The following is a 19,278-nucleotide window of genomic DNA, read 5'->3' on the forward strand; positions in this document are numbered from 1 at the left end:
ACTTGCCACAATGTCAGTAGAGCATGAAATAGCTGGAAAACTGGATCTAAAATAACTAGTGACTGAATTTTCAAAACTTAAGGCAAGAAAAGTCATGTTTTAAGAGAACAGAGGGGTTTTTTTTATTCAGAGTGTTTTGTAACTACAGGTTAAAGTTCATTGAAGAGTTTTCTTATTTCTTTCTGTATTGGATGTGGTGGTAATGGCAGTTAAAGCAGGATAGCGTAATGGATGTTTTGGGATTTATAATAATAAAAATTATAATTAACATTTTTAATGTATTTTTATTTGAAATTGAACTGAAATATCATCTAGCTGTCGTGTGCAAATCTATTCTGAAAATGTTGTGTCTCTGTTTTATCTGATCTCAGAAACATTGGTTGGACAGACGGATGGACAAACTGAATAATTAAGCCTCTGTTTAAAAAAAAATGCTTAAAAAACATTAAAAGGAAAAAAGGGGCAAAATGTTTCCCAGTTTACCAAAAACCTCAGCCTAGATCTGCCTTGGGGTTTGGGGGTGGAGGTGCCGATTCCATGGTTCACCTAGGGCGCCAGTTGCTGGCAGCTAGTCTAGGGCTTCCCCTGGGTGCTGGTCACCAGTCCATGTAGATCCCCCACCCCCAGAACTTCCATCCCTGCCACATAGGGATACCCCTCACTCAGGACCAAAACCAGGTGCCACACACCACAGTGATGGCTCACAGAAATATCTCCTCAGACTAGGTTAAACTTAGTGTCTGCCTGCCCCAGGGAAAAGGGGGAGATGAGACTGAACAGCCTTTCTGGGGGCAAAGGGAACCCCTGTAGCAGCTCAGCCTGTGCAGGGAAGGAGAGGGGGACAGACCCAGTGGGAGGGAGAGAGTATGTGGAGACTAAAAGGAGCCAGCATGAGTAACTCTTCCTCAAAACGACACAAAGATTTGACGTACTGCAGCCAGTTAGAAACCCAGACATACCTTCCTGAGGCTGCTTTTCCATGTTGGCAATGGCTGACGTTGCCACGAAACTGTAGTGTGCTTTCTTATGGGAGGAAGGATGGTCCGGATAAGGCAGGGTGTCAGAGACCATCTGCTGCAGTGTAGTCCACTTTACATTCCAGCCTGAGACACCTCCCGGACCCAGGAGGCCTCATGACGCCTCTTTGGTCTATGCTTCGGGGAGGACGTCCATTCCCCATTTTGCATAGTTTCAGTACTCCGAGTCACTGTGATCTGGATACTGCATGTCCCGCTGTCCCACCCCCACCGCCCCACACACTGTGTGTTTCTGGACCTCCCCCGGTGACATTTGCAACACCACCTCTAAGCCAGAAACATGCTTTTAATTTTACTGCCTTTTGTGCTTCTCATCCTCTCCAGAAACAGAGATGCAGGGGCTCAGAGAGAGCAGACCCCTCTTCCCCCTTGAAAAAAAATTGTTATCCTAATTGTTTTGAAGGTTTAAGCCTGTGAGTTTGAGATTTCAGCAACTCTCCTGTCAGTTCTTCTTGAGTCCAAAGAAGCTCACCCATCCTTAGAGGCCGTGGGACGACTCCAGATGAAGTCACTGGAGACTCATGGCTGATGTAAATCAGGGCATTTATTTAAGTCACTACATGTGGATTTAGGGGGAACTCCTGGCTCTGTTGAGAATTTGGCCTTTGATCTCAAGGGGACCAGATTCACCCTCAGTGTTTAACTTTTGGCTACCGGCTGTGAAAATCACGGCTTTGGGTCCTGCTGCAGAGAGTGCTATTCTGTTAGGGTGCTGTAAGTGTCTGAAGGAAACCCCCAGTTCATGTGGTGTTCTGAGACCGGGAATGAAAGTTGGGAATTTCAAAACACAGGGGCCCTGATTTTGCTCTCAGAGAGGCCAGTGTCAATCTGGAGTGACCCAGTGAAGACAGAATGTGAGAGCAGAATATAGCCAGTGTGTGGCTCATTCTTGTTGTGAACCTCCTGGTAACACAGATACCCACCACAGAGGCTTTGGCTGCACTTCCTTACAGGGCAATGAAGTTGCTGAATTGGAAAACTTGAGCGAACCAGAGGAAAAACTACACTGCCCAAAAAAGGAAGCTACTGAGACTGAAGGACACAGGAAGAGAAAGGGAACTGAACTTAAAAACAAATATTTGTCTAAAGTATTTCCAATACATTTGTCGTTCCAATTTTACCAGGTAAATCCCTTGGTGTTTCTGAGAGTACTAAACAATTCAAGTCACTGTGCTGGTGAATTCCTGCCCAGATGGTTCTTGACATGAACCCTGGAACCCTTCCTGAGCCCTCAGCACTAACTTTAATGCAAAAAACAGGCAACTCACCGCAATCTCACTCAGCAGAGAAAGGAAATCTCCTTACTGCTACTGCAAGGCAGAGTCTTGAGAATCAGTGTGTGAATGTCACATGGCTGACACTTCACATGCTACACAGCGACCTTTATGATTCCCCCCGAACAGTCCCTGTGGACTCTCAGGTTGGCCAGGACTACCAGACAATTCCCTGGACTCTGTGAGCAGTGGGAAGAGCAGAAAATAGACCTTAGAGAACTTCAGCCTGAGAGCCACCCTTGGGAATGAAGAAATGATTCCCCGATAATAGGGGCTCAGATTTTCAGGGAAAACTGCATCTTGCAAACTATTCAGACTAGCAATTGATGATAGCTTTCTTTTCTGGGTGTAATGCACTGCCACCTGCACTCTGGCACACGATACGGGACCAAAACCAATTTTCAGTTGATGGTAGCGGTGAACCGCTGCATACCGCCCATGCAATTGTAATGTCCCATCCATTAGCCCCTGAAAAATCAGTGTCACCCCGTCGAGGCCAAATTACATGATCCTGAATTTATGCAAGCCATAATTTTATGTAAAAGGCTTTCTTCTCCCAGGATTCTGGCATCAACGGTATTTGCCAGTGTGCCTTTGTGAGGTCTGAAGTTCAATATATATCTGACAGCTACCAACTGTTTTAATGGTTAATCTACTCTCTGTATCAGGGAGGCATCAAACTTCAATACTGTGTTGATCTTTCACAAATTGGTGCAGAAACGGGTTATGATATCCTGGGTCAGAACATGTACAATGGGACTTCTCCACTCACTGTGTGCATAGGCGCTGACTCCATTGGTGCTCTGGGCTGGAGCACCTACAGGGGAAAATTGGTGGGTGCTCTGCACCCACCGGCAGCTCCACGCCCCGCCCTCCCAACTCCACCTCCTCCCCTGAGCATGCCTTCCCCGCTTCTCCTCCCAGCGCTTGCTGCCGCGAAACAGCTGTTTTGTGGTGTAACAAGCTGTGGGAGGGAGGGGAAGGAGTGGGAACACGGCATGCTCAGAGGAGGAGGCAGCGAAGAGGCGGGGCCGGGGCGGAGATTTGGGGAAGGAGTCCAATAGGGGCAGGGACGGGGCAGAGTTGGGGTGGAGACTTTGGGGAAGGGGTTGGAATGGGGGCGTGGCAGAGGTGGAGTTGGGGCGGGGCTGGGGGCGGGGGGACATGAGCACCCACTGGCACCAGGAGAAGCTGGTGTCTATGACTGTGTGATTCCTTCAGCTCTCCCCATGGTGAAATGACCTGGAATTCATCTCACATGGTATCCCACATTCTTTGAGGGAACAACCATGGAATTTCCTGATCTGTTGCCCTGGGGCCATTTCAGTATGCTGGTATTTTAGGTAGTGTGCCCTGCTCAGGTAAGAACATGGTGGTAAAGGAATCAAACAACTGCTACATCTGGATCTCCTGTTTGAGCTACCATCCCTACCCCCACACTTGCATCATAGGTGCCTTGCGGCCAAATTTGGGCTCCAGAGGGTATGAGTCTGATGTGTTATCACCCCTGGGGTGCAGTCTGGGAGCCATGAGAACTGCTGCACCACTCTAACCACCCAGCTGGACTGGCTCTGTTTCACACTGCTTTGCTGGTGATTCAGCCTCTCCAGGCCCTGTGATCACGAGCACTACAGCAGATGGTGCTACATACCCAAACTGAGCTACCTGAGGGTTTACCTAAGCCTCGCAAGTATAAGGAGCAGACACCAGCCGATTTCTCAGCTCCGAAGGCTCAGACTCCTTCCCCCCCGGGAGTATAAACCCAAAATTATTCTGTTTTATGCTGCACAGGGATCTGTACAATGTAAGCTCATTAATACAGTTCATCCTCCAGTTCATGTGGGAAGGAAATGCCATAAGCCTGTGTTAACCAAGCTGAGATTTTCCCCAGACACTTCACTCAAAGGCACACTGGTTTAGATCAAGCAAAAAAACAAGTTTAACTAGAAAAAGATAAATTTTAAGTGATTATGATAGCAAATAGATCAAAGCACATTACCTAGCAGATAAACAAAACCGCGAACTAACCTAAAATGCTAGTTAGACTGCATGTGAATTAGCAATTTCTCACCCTGGCTGGGCATACAAGCTGTACACCAGGTTTCCATACAGAGGCTAAAAATCCTTTTAACCTGGGATCAGCACTTCCCCCAGTTCACTCTTTGTTCCTCTTGTGTTTCCAGAAGTTCTCTTGCTTGGGGTGTGAAGCCACGATATGATGTCACATCCCTCCTTCTACAGCTTTAACATATGGCAGGAATGCTTTGTTCCAAAAAGAGTTCCCAGTCCAATTTGTGGAAAAGTACAGGTACCCAAAATGGAGTTCAGTGTCATGTGGTCTGGTCACATGCCCTTGCATGTCCTCCTGAGTCATACCATCCATTATCCATAGGCTGTCTGGAACATTCTCAGGAAGGCTCACCAGGTGGGGGATAAGCTGCTCCTCAGGCCCATTGTTTCCCCTAATGGCCCATTACCCTTTATAGGCCCTTCACAACCAGCTGTCTAGCCTGGAAGCATTTTGCCTAGTGGGTATCACCCCATTGTAACTACATTTGAAATACAGCTATATAGTCAATATTCATACCCTCAGATAAAAAAATGATACACGCACACAAATTGGAAAAGTTATGATTTCCTGAAAAGAGTTATCCTATGACACCTGACAAGACATAACTTGTACAAAATGTATCATAATTATGCCATAATCATACAACTCTGAAGAATATGTGGCACAGTGTAACAATGAGATTATGAGGAGGATATCCTCCTAGGCTTTTAAAAGATTCAAATGATAGCAATAAAGCACATTAGAAAACATGATCCCAACTATACATACAAAATGATGGACTCTGAAATAGCTTTTACCACTCAAGAAAGATCTTGGAGTCATCGTAGATAATGCTCAGAAAATATCTGCTCAGTGTGCTGCAGCAGTAAAAAAAAAAAAAAGCTACCAGAATGTTAGGAACCATTAGGAAAGGGATAGACAGGAAGAAAGAAAGTATAATAATGCCACGATTTAATCCCCTAGTATGGGTACTGCGTTCAGTTCTGGTCACCTCATCTCAAAACAGATATATTAGAAATGGAAAAGGTACATAGAAGGACAACAAAATAATTAGAAATGTGGAACAGTTTCCATCTGAGGAGATATTAAAAAAGACTGGGACTTTTCAGGTCAGAAAATAGACGACAAAGAGGGGATATGATAGACAGCTATAAAATCGGGAATGGTGTGGAGAAAATACGGAAGTCTTGTTTACTCCTTCACATAACACAAGAACCAGGGATTACCAAAGGAAATTAATAAGGAGCAGGTTGAAAACAAAGAAAAGGAAGCACTATACACAACACAAAGTCAACCTGTGGAACTCATTGCCAGGGGATGTTGTGAAGGCCAAAAGTATAATGGGGTTCAAAAAGAACTAGATAAATTAATGGAGGATAGAATCATAGAAGATTAGGGTTGGAAGAGACCTCAGGAGGTCATCTTGTCCAACCCCCTGCTCAAGGCAGGACCAACACCAACCAAATCATCCCAGCCAGGGCTTTGTCAAGCCAGGCCTTAAAAACCTCTAAGGATGGAGATTCCACCACCTCCCTAGGTAACCCATTCCAGTGCTTCACCGCTTCCTAGTGAAATAGTGTTTCCTAATATACAACCTAGACCTCCCCCACTGCAACTTGAGACCATTGCTTCTTGTTCCATCATCTACCACCTCTGAGAACAGCCAAGCTCCAGCCTCTTTGGAACCCTCCTTCAGGTATTTGAAGGCTGCTATCAAATCCCCCCCTCACTCTTCTCTTCTGCAGACTAAACAAGCCCAGTTCCCTCAGCCTCTCCTCATAAGGCATGTGCCTCAGCCCCCTAATCATTTCCATTGCCCTCCACCAGACTCTCTCCAATTTGTCCACATCCTTTCTGTAGTGGGGGGACCAAAACTGGATGCAATATTCCAGATGTGGCCTCCCCAGTGTGGAATAGAGGGGAATAATCACTTCCCTCAATCTGCTGGCAATGCTCGTACTATTACATCCCAATATTCCGTTGGCCTTCTTGGCAACAAGGGCACACTGTGGACTCATATCCAGCTTCTCGTCCACTGTAATCCCCAGGTCCTTTCCTGCAGAACTGCTGCTTAGCCAGTCAATCCCCAGCCGGTAGCGGTGCATGGGATTCTTCCATCCTAAGTACAGGACTCTGCACTTGTCCTTGTTGAAACTGATCAGATTTCTTTTGGCCCAATCCTCCAATTTGTCTAGGTCACTCTGGACCCTATCCCTACCCTCCAGCGTATCTACCTTTCCCCCCAGCTTAATGTCATCTGTGAACTTGCTGAGGGTGCAATCCATCCCATCATCCAGATCATTAATAAAGATGTTGAACAAAACTCGTCCCAGGACCGACCCTTGGGGAACTCCGCTTGATACTGGCTGCCAACAAGACATCGCATCATTGATTACTACTCGTTGAGCCCGACAATCTAGACAGCTTTCTATCCACCTTATAGTCCATTCATCCAATCAATGCTTTTTTAACTTGCTGGCAAGAATACTGTGGGAGACCATCTCAAAAGCTTTGCTAAAGTCAAGATATATCACGTCCACTGCTTTCCCCATATTCACAGAGCCAGTTATCTCATCATAGAAGGCAATCAGGATGGCCAGGCATGACTTCCCCTTGGTGAATCCATGTTGACTGTTCTGATCACCTTCCTTTCCTCCCAGTGCTTCAGAATGGTTTCCTTGAGGACCTGCTCCATGATTTTTCCAGGGACTGAGGTGAGGCTGACCAGTCTGTAGTTCCCCAGGGTCTGTAGTACCTCTGCCCTTCTTCTTCCTCCTTTAGGCCCCACCCTCTGCTCCCCCTTGTTACCCAAGGTTCCACCCAGTCTCCAGGACAAAATCCAGAGCTTTGCCTTGGTAAGAGCTGCCCAGGGAGCCAGAGCCTCTGTCAGGAGCCCCAGACCCTCCACCTGCCCTGGGCAGGGGGCCCGAGAGAAGCCCCCAGCCTGTGTTCCCATCCCCCGGGATGCACCTCCCAGGGAAGGTAGAGAGTACGGGGCTCCCCACAGCAGCCTGGGTTCCCAGGGCAGCTCTTACCATGGCCCACTTCCACCCTTTGAGGGGGGCAGAGCCTCATGGGAAGTGGAGGAGCAGGAGCCAGGCCCTAGTGGGAAGAGATGAGGCAGGGGTCGGGGCCTCTGGGGAAAAGGAGGAGCAGGGGGTGCGGCAAGCTTGAATCAATGCTGACCCTAGCAAGCAGAATGGTGGTGGGTTCCTGAGTAAAGGAGGAGGGTAGGAGAGCATCTACCAAAGGACATAAATCCACACTGTGTAGAGGTCAAGCACAGGAGTTTATTACGTACAGCGCTGACAGAGTGTCACCTCGCTTATTAGGCTCAGAGACACTGTCAATCAGTTGATTACAATGCAATATATGGATTTTCCATGGGCGGGGGAAAGTGACGGGGTAGGCAGTCCCACAACCCTGGATAGGTCTAGCAGCAAGACATGATAGCACAGTAGCCAATGGTCAAAGGTTACATAATGTCTCCACCCATGGTCTCAATTTAACAAATTAACATTTAACATTTAATTAGTACTTTAATAAATGTATTAGTATAAAATATATATGTTGAATTCTGATTTGGGGTCCATAGGAATGAAGTAGCTCCTTTGATTGTCCAACATATACATATATAGGGGTAAAAGCAAAGAAACAGTGAACGTATATGGCAATAAAGATTACCTTTCAAGTTGTTCATCTGTGTTTTAAGGCAGACATTGGTCCCTGGGAAAGGGAGGTGGGGGGAGGTCATATCTTATACTGACATGCTTGAACCTTTCATAAACTCAAGGTGGGATGAGTAGGAAGAACATCTCCCTACAGAAGAAACTAACACAACAGAAACAGGACTTCTTTGTTCTATTTGCAACTTTGAATAAGACACAATTATTGCCCCCAGTATCTGGTGTTTTGCTGACCAGGCATATCTTGGCAAGAGGGAGGTTATATTTGGTTATTCTGCTTTCTCTTAGCTATTGCTAGGCCTCTGACCTCTTGACCAAGCTCTGGACTTTGGGCCTGTACACAAATCCATTTACCAGGTTATTACATCAGCAATGGATTTTAACCCTTCATCTACTTTAGGGAAGACTGAATTAATGTGACCCCACAAAGGGGGGGAGGGGGCTTGTTTTAAGTATCCCAAGCTGAGTGTAAGTCATTGCAAGGGCTTTAGAGGGAAGGGCAGGGCACCTGCAGGGCTACCTCAGGCCACAAGGGGGCTCTCTGGGGTGGCCTCCATCCACAGGGACTTGGTCAGAGTGGGATGTGCTTTTGGAAGCTGTTACAATGGACAGAGGTCAGCTCAGCCACCAGGCTGCTCTAAACTCCGCTGAGGCAGGGGGAGAATAGGCCGGTGAATCAAACCCCTGTAACTGGCTTCTTTCCATCCCTGCTCTCTACAGCACAGGGGGAGCTCTGTTGGCACCGCAGAGAATCCAGCTGGGCCTGTCACTGCTCAGATGGCCAGTCCTGTGGTTTCCTATCTTTTAACCAGTTCCTGATCCAGAAGAGAACCTTCCTCCTTATCCCACAACTGCTTACTTTGCTGAAGAGCCTTTAGTGAGGGACCTTCTCAAAGACTTTCTGAAAGTCCAAGTACACTACATGCATCTCCCCTGTAAGGCAGCAAAAGGTCATAGCAGTGATAAACAGTAAACAAGGGTAGAGAATTTAGCTGGGTAATTAAGAGACAACTATTGGGCCAAGACCACGACCAGAAATGCCCACTTGGGTAGGAGGAGGGCTAAAGTTTACAATAAAGGGGAAATGCAAACAAACCTTGGTGCTCACTCCTCAGGGTTAGGGAGAAGGGGAATGAGCGGTACAGCTTGCAAACTTGAAACAACTCTGATGCAATGAATGGCGATCTAGACTGAATGGTCCTGCCTCTGGAGTCGATCCTTCCCTCTCTCTCAGTTTCTACCCCCCAACACATACCACAGCTAGTAGTTCTGCAGTTTGATGTTTGAGTTCCTTCACAACTTGTGCATGAATATCATCTGGTCCTGGGGACTTTCACTGTTTAATTTATCAGTTTGTTTTAAAACCGTCTGTGATGGGTTGTCAACCCCGGGTTGCAGGCTGGGAACCGGTGGAACGACTGAGCCCCGTAACCATTCAGCTGGGCTGGCCTCTCTCACACTGTTCTGGGGCTGTCACACCTCTACACTCATCTATCTCACGTCTCACTACAAGCTACATTAGACAGGCTTTGCACTGGAGATAGAGGAACAGAACTGGCCCAACTTACATTCTTTTGGGATGCCAAGGAGCTCTTGGGACCCAGCCTAGTTTCCCTGTGTCCCTGAGAGCATCTTCCCCTCTGTTTGCCCCTTTCTTGTGGAAGCAGCCTTTGCTCCCCCCAGTGCTGCAGAAAGCGGGGATGGCAAGCAGCCAGTTACAGGGGTTTGATTCTCTGGCCTGCTCCCACCTGCATCAGTGGAGTTTAGAGCAGCCTGGGGGCTCGGCTGACCTCTGCCCGATGATAATGGCTTCCAAGAGCACCGTCCACTCTGGCCACATCCCTGTGGCTTGGGGACACCCCAGAGTGCCCCCTCGTGGCCTGAGGTATCCCTGCACACACCCTGCCCTTCCTTCTAAGGTCACAGTGTTGCTGGCACCCAGTGCCGAGAGGCTGAACAACAGCTTGAGTGGTTCGTTACCCGGTGTGCTACACCCAATAATCACAAAGGGGTGGAGAAGCAGAAAAGTTTATTTGAAGCTTCAAATAGGTACAGGGAGATTTGAATCTCAAATCCTGTACACAGAGCAGGAAGTTACACAGGCTTTTATACATCCTTTTTCCCAGCATACTTATCCAATAGGAAGCTGCCCCAAGTATCCATATAGCCAGCCAATCCAGTTCCCAGCTAGTTCCCTGGTTCTCTGTATCATTTGTTAAACTATACATAAAGCTGCTTTATTCAGCATTGTTCTTCCATATCTGCCCTGTTTGGTCTTGCTTAGTTTCAGGCAGTCTGACTCTGCAGCATATTGTTGCAGATTCTCAGCATAACTGCTGTGAGTGCCTCCAAGCGGCGGAGGAGGAGGAGCACGGGGTGGGGTTTGAGGAGAAGAGACGGAGCAGAGGGAGGGACCTCGGAGGAAGAGGATCCAGGATGGAATAGGTGGCTGTGTCCATGGCCTGTGTTTTTCATCTCTGGTGGCACAGCGCTGGAGCTGGGTGGTGAACTGACTCTTCACTTCATGAACGACCTGATTATCCTTGCACGGAGGTGCTTGCTTTTCACGCTGTACACAATTGGGTTCATCAGTGGTGGGACCAGCAGGGAGATGTACCCTAGGAGAATCTGAAGCAAGGGAGGCGAGTTCTTCCCAAATCTGTGTATCACAGTCAGGCCGATCTCTGGTGTGTAGAAGAGCAGAACAGCGCAGAGGTGGGAGACGCAGGTGTTCAGGGCCCTGAGGCACTCTGTGTGGGATGCGATGCTCAGCACTGTTTTGAGGATCATCACATAAGAAAGGAGGATGAACAGCGAGTCCAACCCCACAGTTAAGAGTGTAACAGACAAGCCATAGATGTTGTTGACTGTGATGTCCGAACAAGCCAGCTTCATGACCTCCTGGTGCAGGCAGTAGGAATGGGAGAGGACATTGTCTCTACAGTATTGGAACCGTTTCAGGAGAAAGGGGAATGGGAATACTACAGCCACTCCTCTCAGTATAAACACCAGTCCCATCATGGCTGTTCTGAGCAGGGTTAAGGTGGAAGCATATCTCAGCGGGTCCCGGATTGCGACAAAGCGGTCAAAGGCCATCAGCAAGAGTATGGAGGATTCAGTGAATTGAAACGCGTGGATGAAGAATAGCTGGGCAAAACAGGCATCCAGGCTGATCTCCCTGTACTTAAACGAGTATACACCCAGTATCGTCGGCATGGTGGATATTGATAAGCCAAGGTCTGTGACGGCCAACATGGAAAGGAAAATGTACATGGGCTCATGGAGGCTTGGATCTGTTTTTATAATTAACAGAATGACCGAATTTCCTACTATCGAAATGACATACATTAAGCAGAAGGGGATAGAGATCCAGAGATGGACGTCTTCCTGCCCAGGTATCCCAGTGAGAAGGAACACTGCAGATATGAATTTGGTGTCATTGACAACTGACATAATGGACTGGGCAGTTCTCAGGAGTTTTGAGCTTTCCCTTCTGAAAGGAAAAAGAACAGGAGACTAGATTATATTTAGCTAGACATCTTTCTGCTCTCAGCACAAGTCTAGAGACGCCCATGAGCTCAAAGAAAATCAGCAAAAACATACCACCGATAGGAAGATAGGCACTGCCAGACTGGATCAGACCTGCAGTCCATTTAGCTCAGTATCCAATGGCCAGTTCCAGATGCTTCAGAGGAAGGTGGAAGAAGCCCTGCAATAGACTGCTATGAATAACCTGCTCCCAGGAAAAGTTTCTGCCTGACACCCACTAGTTAGACATATTTTGTGGTATAAATCAGAAAGGTTTAGAGCCCTTCCAAGAGTTTTTTTTAAAAATACTGTAATTGGATTTTCTGGTTCCCCATCCAAATATCCAGTCACTTTTTCAATCCTGCTAAGCTCTTGTCCCATTGATATCTTGTGGCTGGGAGTTTGGCAGCCTATCTGAGCACTGTGTAATTTTACAATTGTGACCTTCCCACCCTTTCTGGCCCTGCAGTTCTGAGTGTGTCTCATTGTATCATGACATGCGTGTAAACACATGGCAAGTGCATGGTGAAAATGGTCATTGCATTTATCTGCCCTGCATTGAAGCTATTTATAAATGCGCTTCATTGTCTCATATATGTACTTTTTTTCTCCACCCCTAAGAGCTCAAATTATGCTACTGTCTCTTTTCAGCACATGGCATAAATTCTTGGGGCCAGGTTCTAAATTCAATAACTGATTTCAACAGCATCACTCCAGATTTACATGTGTAAATTCGATCAGAACTGGGCTATATTAAGTTTCCCTTATCAAATGCGCCCGTTGATCAGCCACACCATCAGGGGCTCGTTCACCTGCACATCTACCAATAGGATATATGCCATCATGTACCAGCAATGCCCCTCTGCCATGTACATTGGCCAAACCGGACAGTCTCTACGCAAAAGTGTAAATGGACACAAATCTGACATCAGGAATCCTAACATTCAAAAACCAGTAGGAGAACACTTCAATCTCCCTGATCACTCAAGAAAAGACTTAAAAGTGGCAATTCTTCAACAACAAAACTTCAAAAACAGACTCCAACGTGAAACTGCAGAACTGGAATTAATTTGCAAACTGGACACCACCAAATTAGACCTGAATAAAGACTGGGAGTGGTTGGGTCATTACAAAACCTAAACCTAATTTCCCCCATACTAATTTTCCCCTACTCTTACTCACACCTTCTTGTCAACTGTTTGAAATGGGTCACTCTCATTACCACTACAAAAGTTATTTTTCCTCCCTTGGTATCCTGCTGTTAATTGAATTGTCTCATTAGACTTACCTCACACTTGGTAAGGTGACTCCCATCTTTTCATGTATTTATACATGCTCCTGTATTTTCCACTCCATGCATCTGATGAAGTGGGTTCTAGCCCACGAAAGCTTATGCCCAAATAAATTTGTTAGTCTCTAAGGTGCCACAAGGACTCCTTGTTGTTTTTTCTAACCCCCAAGAATCCCTCCAACAGGAGCTGAAGTGTGTTGCCTACCCAGCGTTGACTGAATCCAGAGCGTTTGATCATCCTACAGGCTTCTCTTCATCCTCACAGGACCTGCATCCTCTCCCCATGCAACAGTCTGTGGGTATCTGGCAATTTTAAAGCTAAAACAGATGGTTACTTCAGCTGGGCAGGGGAGGGGTTGGCATCACAAATGGGTGAATAGGTTTCCACTCATATCCAGGTGAGCATGCAAATTACTTCAACCATGCTCATGTCAAAGTTGATGGGCGGAAATTACATACAACCACTATCCCAAAAGACATTAAGCAATTCAAGACCACTGCCCCTTTCTGTAGCAATTCCAGCAGCTCTGTGGCTGGCTTTCAATATACATGGCTGTCATGAAAGTTTGGTTTGTAATATTTGCATTACAGAGGTTTGGGCATAATATTTACACATCTGTACTTTAGTACACGTATGTGAACCCATTCTTTCCCCTCTGATCTGCTTTCAAAGATGATTTCTCTGGTTCAGGCCCGCCAATGGGGGTTAGGGGGCAATTGCCCAGAGGTCAGAGTGGGACTTAAAAGGTAGTGTCTGTCATCTGGATTTCTTCAGAACCTGAAAAGATTGCAGCATCTCAGCCTTCATGCAGTTGCTTGTCATCAAATAAAGGTCTAGTAGCTCCCCTGTCCCTGAGTTAATAGCTGACTGGATCTCCTCAGGTTCTGTTCTGTCAGTCTGTAGCCCATATCTGGAGTGGTAACAGGCCTTGGGGTCAGTATAGAAAATATTCATTCCCTGAGCTGTCACTCTCTAGTACAGAGTAACCCCAGCACCTGTTATTCAGGCACGACGAGGGTTTGCAGGAAATGGATTTCAAAGGCAAGTGCAGGAGTGTTCATGGAAATGGAACCTCATTTCACACACAAAAGTAGTCTATTGCTCTCGCTTTCTCTGACTGTCTCTGTCCTGTATTCATAAAGTCTGTAGTACCCAGGTATGGCATTGGGATAGACATGGATCTGAGCATACCACTCGGACCTGCTCGGCAAGCACAGTCAACTCGCAGTGTGTTGTACTCCAGGGCCCAGTCTGAGGGTGGGAGGATCATGGGATTCCACCCCATGAGTGGTCAAGGTAGGAGGCCTGACACTTGACACTCAGAGAGCTGAGAGGGGCCGGAGATGCAGGTAGCCCTGTAACTCAGAGGGGTGTCTACGGGGCAGAAGTGCTGGAGCCCTTAGCCAGTCAGGAAACAGAAATATTGGACCCATTGGCACCTAAACCTGAGACGAGTGGGGAACTAGTCACTGACATTCCGTGGTGTCTCCTCTCGCTCAGCCCCGGGCCCAGAGCACTTTGAATGTCAGATTTTTGCGCAATTTTAATAACCCAGTGTGGAGCATGGGCAGATGTAGGGGAGGGGTTCCCAAGCTACCTAACCCTGCCTGCCTTCAAATGAAAACAGCTTGCAGCCTTTCCCCTTCACTTTGCATTTTAAAGGTAGTGAAACCTGCCAACGTACCCAGTTCCTGCTAGAAGGGGAGCAGCTGCCATCAGAGGTCTTCACTGTAAAGGAGAAGGGGGTCATTGGAGAGGATACTACACGGGCAGCAGGCAGTATCTGTTCCGATGGGGAGGCAACTCTCTTTATGAAGCATGTTCACACATTCCCTTGGGGGCCACTTGGGCATCAGGGAACAGCAGCTGCTTGGCTTAGTGTGCACCAACTTTAACCCCATCACGGCCAATGGCAAATTGCAGGAGGCCAAATCACAGGGGATGTTGGTGGTTCTGCCCAACTGGACGGCAGCACAAGCCCTGCTGCAGGCTCTATTCCTGGAATCCGGGCTTGTCATCACTGTTCATATGGTTCTGATTAGTCACAGGGCTACGTGGGGGTGGCCGAGTGGTAACGATGAGGCTGTCACAGGTGTGATCGGGCTGAAATAAAATTTAAAACATAGAATAATAATAATATAGGACAAGATTTCTCCTCGGCAGCTCCCTTTCCTGAATTACAAACTCAGGTTGCAGGCCAGAGACGGGAGATTCCACAAGGCTCCCGACAGGGAAATTTCCCTCTGATCGTTCCAGGAGGGGAGGTCCCGTCCCTTCTCCCTGAGGAATGAAAAGGGGACGCAGGATCCTGGGATCCCCAAAGTTATGCACAGATCTCAGTGATCCACTGGTAGCCAGGCCCCCCACCCACAATCTCTGGGCCTCCACAACTGCTCTAGGACCCTCTCCAGCTCCCTGCTAGCACAGGTTCCTCAGAGATGTGCTGCCAGGGTCTGTCACAGTAGCCACTGCCTGCAGGATCTGCTGAAGGGGCGTTGTACAGGGTGGAGGGGGCTGCACAGAGATGGGAGGGCTGGGGAGAGTAGCTGAGGGGCACAGTACCCCAGCCATAGACTAGTGGAGATGTTTCGACATTTCCATGGCCAGAGCGCAGCCAGAGACTCCATCAGTGCAACCTTCCTTTATGTTCTGAGGACCAGGCAGATGAAAAGCCTCCAATTTCTCTTGGGGATCCAGGCAGCTGCAGCTGGGCAGCATCATGGCAGCTGAGCTTTCAGAGAAATGATCCATTTTCTATGAAAACTCACCCCCAAAAATGGATGGAAAAGCAACAATTTATTTTGGGTCAAAATTTTTTATAGGGGGAAAAAACTGTTTTCCAGCCCAGCTCTCACTCAAACCATGAGCCTCTGTCCCTTGTGCTACAGGACCATGTACCTAGGTGACAGCACTCATCCCCCATTGGCCTCCCATATAGAGTATCCTCTTAGGGTGTCCGTATTTCCCAAAGAGAAAACAGGAGACCCCCAGCTGCTTTATTGAGTCCCCTCCCCGCTGACCCCGTGCGAGGCTGTCGCACATCATTGGAATCCTATAGGGCCTCCATCAGGTCTCAGAAGTCTGTCATGTGTGGCTGGAATCTGCCCCCCCAGCTTTGCCTCACCCCATACAGGGGGGCTGGTGTCTCCACTCACCTCCCCCGAACATTCCTCTGTTCACCACTTCCCCGCTTTTGTGGCAGAAATGGGCATTAGTCTTGTTGGCTCTTGCCAACTGATCAAGTCAGGAAGAGAAAATGGGACAAATGCCTCCTTTTGACAAAAAAAGTCAGGGCAGCTGAGAGAGGGCTTAAAAAAGGGACTGTCCCAGCCAAAAGTGGATGTATGGTCACTCTACCGTGGACGTTTGCTAGGGTGGCTACAACACCCCTATAACAGAGGGAGCCCCTGGAAATGGCTTGTCTGCAGCAGCCCAGCTTAAGAACGGCCATATGGATTCAGACCAATGGTCCGTTTAGCCCAGAGTCCCGTCTTCTGACAGTGGGCAGTGCAGATGCTTCAGAGGGAATGAAGAAAACTATGGAATTATTGAGTGATCCAACCTCTCTCCTCTGCTCCCATCTTCTGGCAGTCAGATGTTTACAGACACCCAGAGCATGGGCCACATCCCTGACCATCTTGGCTTACAGCCATTGATGGACCAGTCCTCCATGAACTTCACTAGTTCTTCTTTGGACCCAGTTATACTTTTGGCCTTCACAACATCCCCTGGCAATGAGTTCCACAGGCTGACTGTGCATTGTGTGAATTCTCAGTAAGTTCATGGGTGACTCCTGGTTGCTGTGTTATCTGAAGGGGTAAATAACACTTCTCTATTTACTTTCTCCACACCAGTCATAATTTTATAGATGCTATCATATTTCCCCTCAGTCGTCTCTTTTTCAAGCAGAAAAGTCCCGGTCTTTTTAATCTCTCCTCATATGGAAGCTGTTCCGGACCCCTAAACATTTTGTTGCCCTTCTCTGTACTTTTTCCAATTTTAATTTATTTTTTTAAATGTGGTGACCAAAACTGCACAAAGTATTAAGGTGTGGGTATACCATGAATTTATGTCTTATTATTGTGATACAGTGAGCAGGGCCACAGAGCAGCAGGAGCGTGGTCAAGGGGAGCTATATAAGCCCTAGGCTAGGTAAGGTGTGGTACCTTATCTGACCACTATTCCTACCTACATGCCTCCAGCTTTCACCCTGACCACACCACACGATCCATTGTCTACAGCCAAGCTCTGCGATACAATCGCATTTGCTCCAACCCCTCAGACAGAGACAAACACCTACAAGATCTCTATCAAGCATTCTTACAACTACAGTACCCACCTGAGGAAGTGAAGAAACAGATTGACAGAGCCAGAAGAGTTCCCAGAAGTTACCTACTACAGGACAGGCCTAACAAAGAAAATAACAGAACGCCACTAGCCGTCACCTTCAGCCCCCAACTAAAACCCCTCCAACACATTGTCAAGGACCTACAACCTATCCTGAAGGATGACCCAACACTCTCACAAATCTTGGGAGACAGGCCAGTCCTTGCCTACAGACAGCCCCCCAACCTGAAGCAAATACTCACCAGCAACCACACACCACACAACAGAACCATTAACCCAGGAACCTATCCTTGCAACAAAGCCTGTTGCCAACTGCGCCCACATATCTATTCAGGGAACACCATCACAGGGCCTAATAACATCAGCCACACTATCAGAGGCTCGTTCACCTGCACATCTACCAATGTGATATATGCCATCATGTGCCAGCAATGCCCCTCTGCCATGTACATTGGTCAAACTGGACAGTCTCTATGTAAAAGAATAAATGGACACAAATCAGATGTCAAGAATTATAACATTCATAAACCAGTCGGAGAACACTTCAATCTCTCTTCTCACGCGATTACAGACATGAAAGTTGCGATATTACAACAGAAAAACTTCAAAACCAGACTCCAGTGAGAGACTGCTGAATTGGAATTCATTTGCAAATTGGATACAATTAACTTAGGCTTGAATAGAGACTGGGAGTGGCTAAGTCATTATGCAAGGTAACCTATTTCCCCTTGTTTTTTCCTAACCCCCTCCCCCCCCCCAGTTCCTCAGACGTTCTTGTTAAACCCTGGATTTGTGCTGGAAATGGTCCACCTTGATTATCACACACATTGTAAGGAGCGTGATCACTCTAGATAAGCTATTACCAACAGGAGAGTGGGTTTGTTGGGGAGAGTGGGGAGAAAACCTGGGTTTGTGCTGTAAATGGCCCACCTTGATTATCATACACATTGTAAGGAGAGTGATCGCTTTAGTTAAGCTATTACCAGCAGGAGAGTGGGGTGGGGGGAGAGAAAACCTTTTGTAGTGATAAACACCCATTTTTTCATGGTTTGTGTGTATAAAAACATCTTCTGTATTTTCCACAGTATGCATCCGATGAAGTGAGCTGTAGCTCACGAAAGCTTATGCTCAAATAAATTGGTTAGTCTCTAAGGTGCCACAAGTACTCCTTTTCTTCTTGTAAACTAGGGAAGGCTACTACAGGCTAATTGAAGCACCTGATGTCAATTAAGGCCCTGTCAGGAACCTAATAAAAGTCCCTTACTTCAGGCAGAGAGGGTGGAGTGAGGAAGGAGAGAGTACTGGAGTTTGGGTGCGGGTGCGCACCCGCGCTGTGATTTGAAGGCCAGAGAACTGGAGGAAGGGAGGCCCTGCCCCAGCATCAAGGAATGAGGTTAACCCTACACAAGGGGGGGAAGAGGGTCAGAAACCTGCAGAAGTTGAGAGGGGTAGGGGCTCAGATCCAGATCTCTTCTCCACTCCCACCTCTCTCCCACTGGGGCACAAGCAGAGTGCATAACACACAAGAATAGGGGCAAGGAGCAACACCCTGACCCACCTCACCAAGGAGAAGCGTGGGACCCACCACAGTAAGACTGGCCATTTGCCACATTATCTATCCCTTTCCTAATGGTTCCTAACATTCTGTTTTCTTTTTGTTTACTGCTTCTGTACATTGGGTGGGTGTTTTCAGAGAACTATCCACAATGACTCCAAGATCTCTTTCTTCAGTGGTAACAGCCAATTTAGACCCCATCATTTTGAGTGTACAGCTGGAATCACGTTTTCCAACGTGTGTTACTTGGCATTTATCAACATTAAATGTCATCTGCCATTTTGTTGCCCAGTCACCCAGTTTTGTGAGATCCCTTTGTCACTCTTCATAATCTTCTTTGGATTGAAATATATTAAATAATTGTGTTTCATCTGCAAATTTGGCTGCTTCACTGTTTACCCCTTGATCCAGATAATTTATGAATATGTGAACAGCACTGGTCCCAGTACAGACCTGAGGAGGACACCATTATTTAGATCTCTTTTCTG

General features: G+C 47.3%; 1 protein-coding gene across 1 annotated transcript; it reads right to left on the reverse strand.

Moving 5' to 3' along the window:
- Window positions 1-10,585: 10,585 nt before the first annotated feature.
- Window positions 10,586-11,521, reverse strand: LOC141988370 (olfactory receptor 51G2-like). Its single transcript, XM_074954149.1, has one exon. It carries the CDS (start codon window positions 11,519-11,521, stop codon window positions 10,586-10,588), a length of 936 nt encoding a protein of 311 aa, XP_074810250.1.
- Window positions 11,522-19,278: the final 7,757 nt, after the last annotated feature.

The sequence above is a fragment of the Natator depressus genome, chromosome 1 (genome assembly GCF_965152275.1).
Source record: "Natator depressus isolate rNatDep1 chromosome 1, rNatDep2.hap1, whole genome shotgun sequence".
NCBI lineage: Eukaryota > Metazoa > Chordata > Testudines > Cheloniidae > Natator > Natator depressus.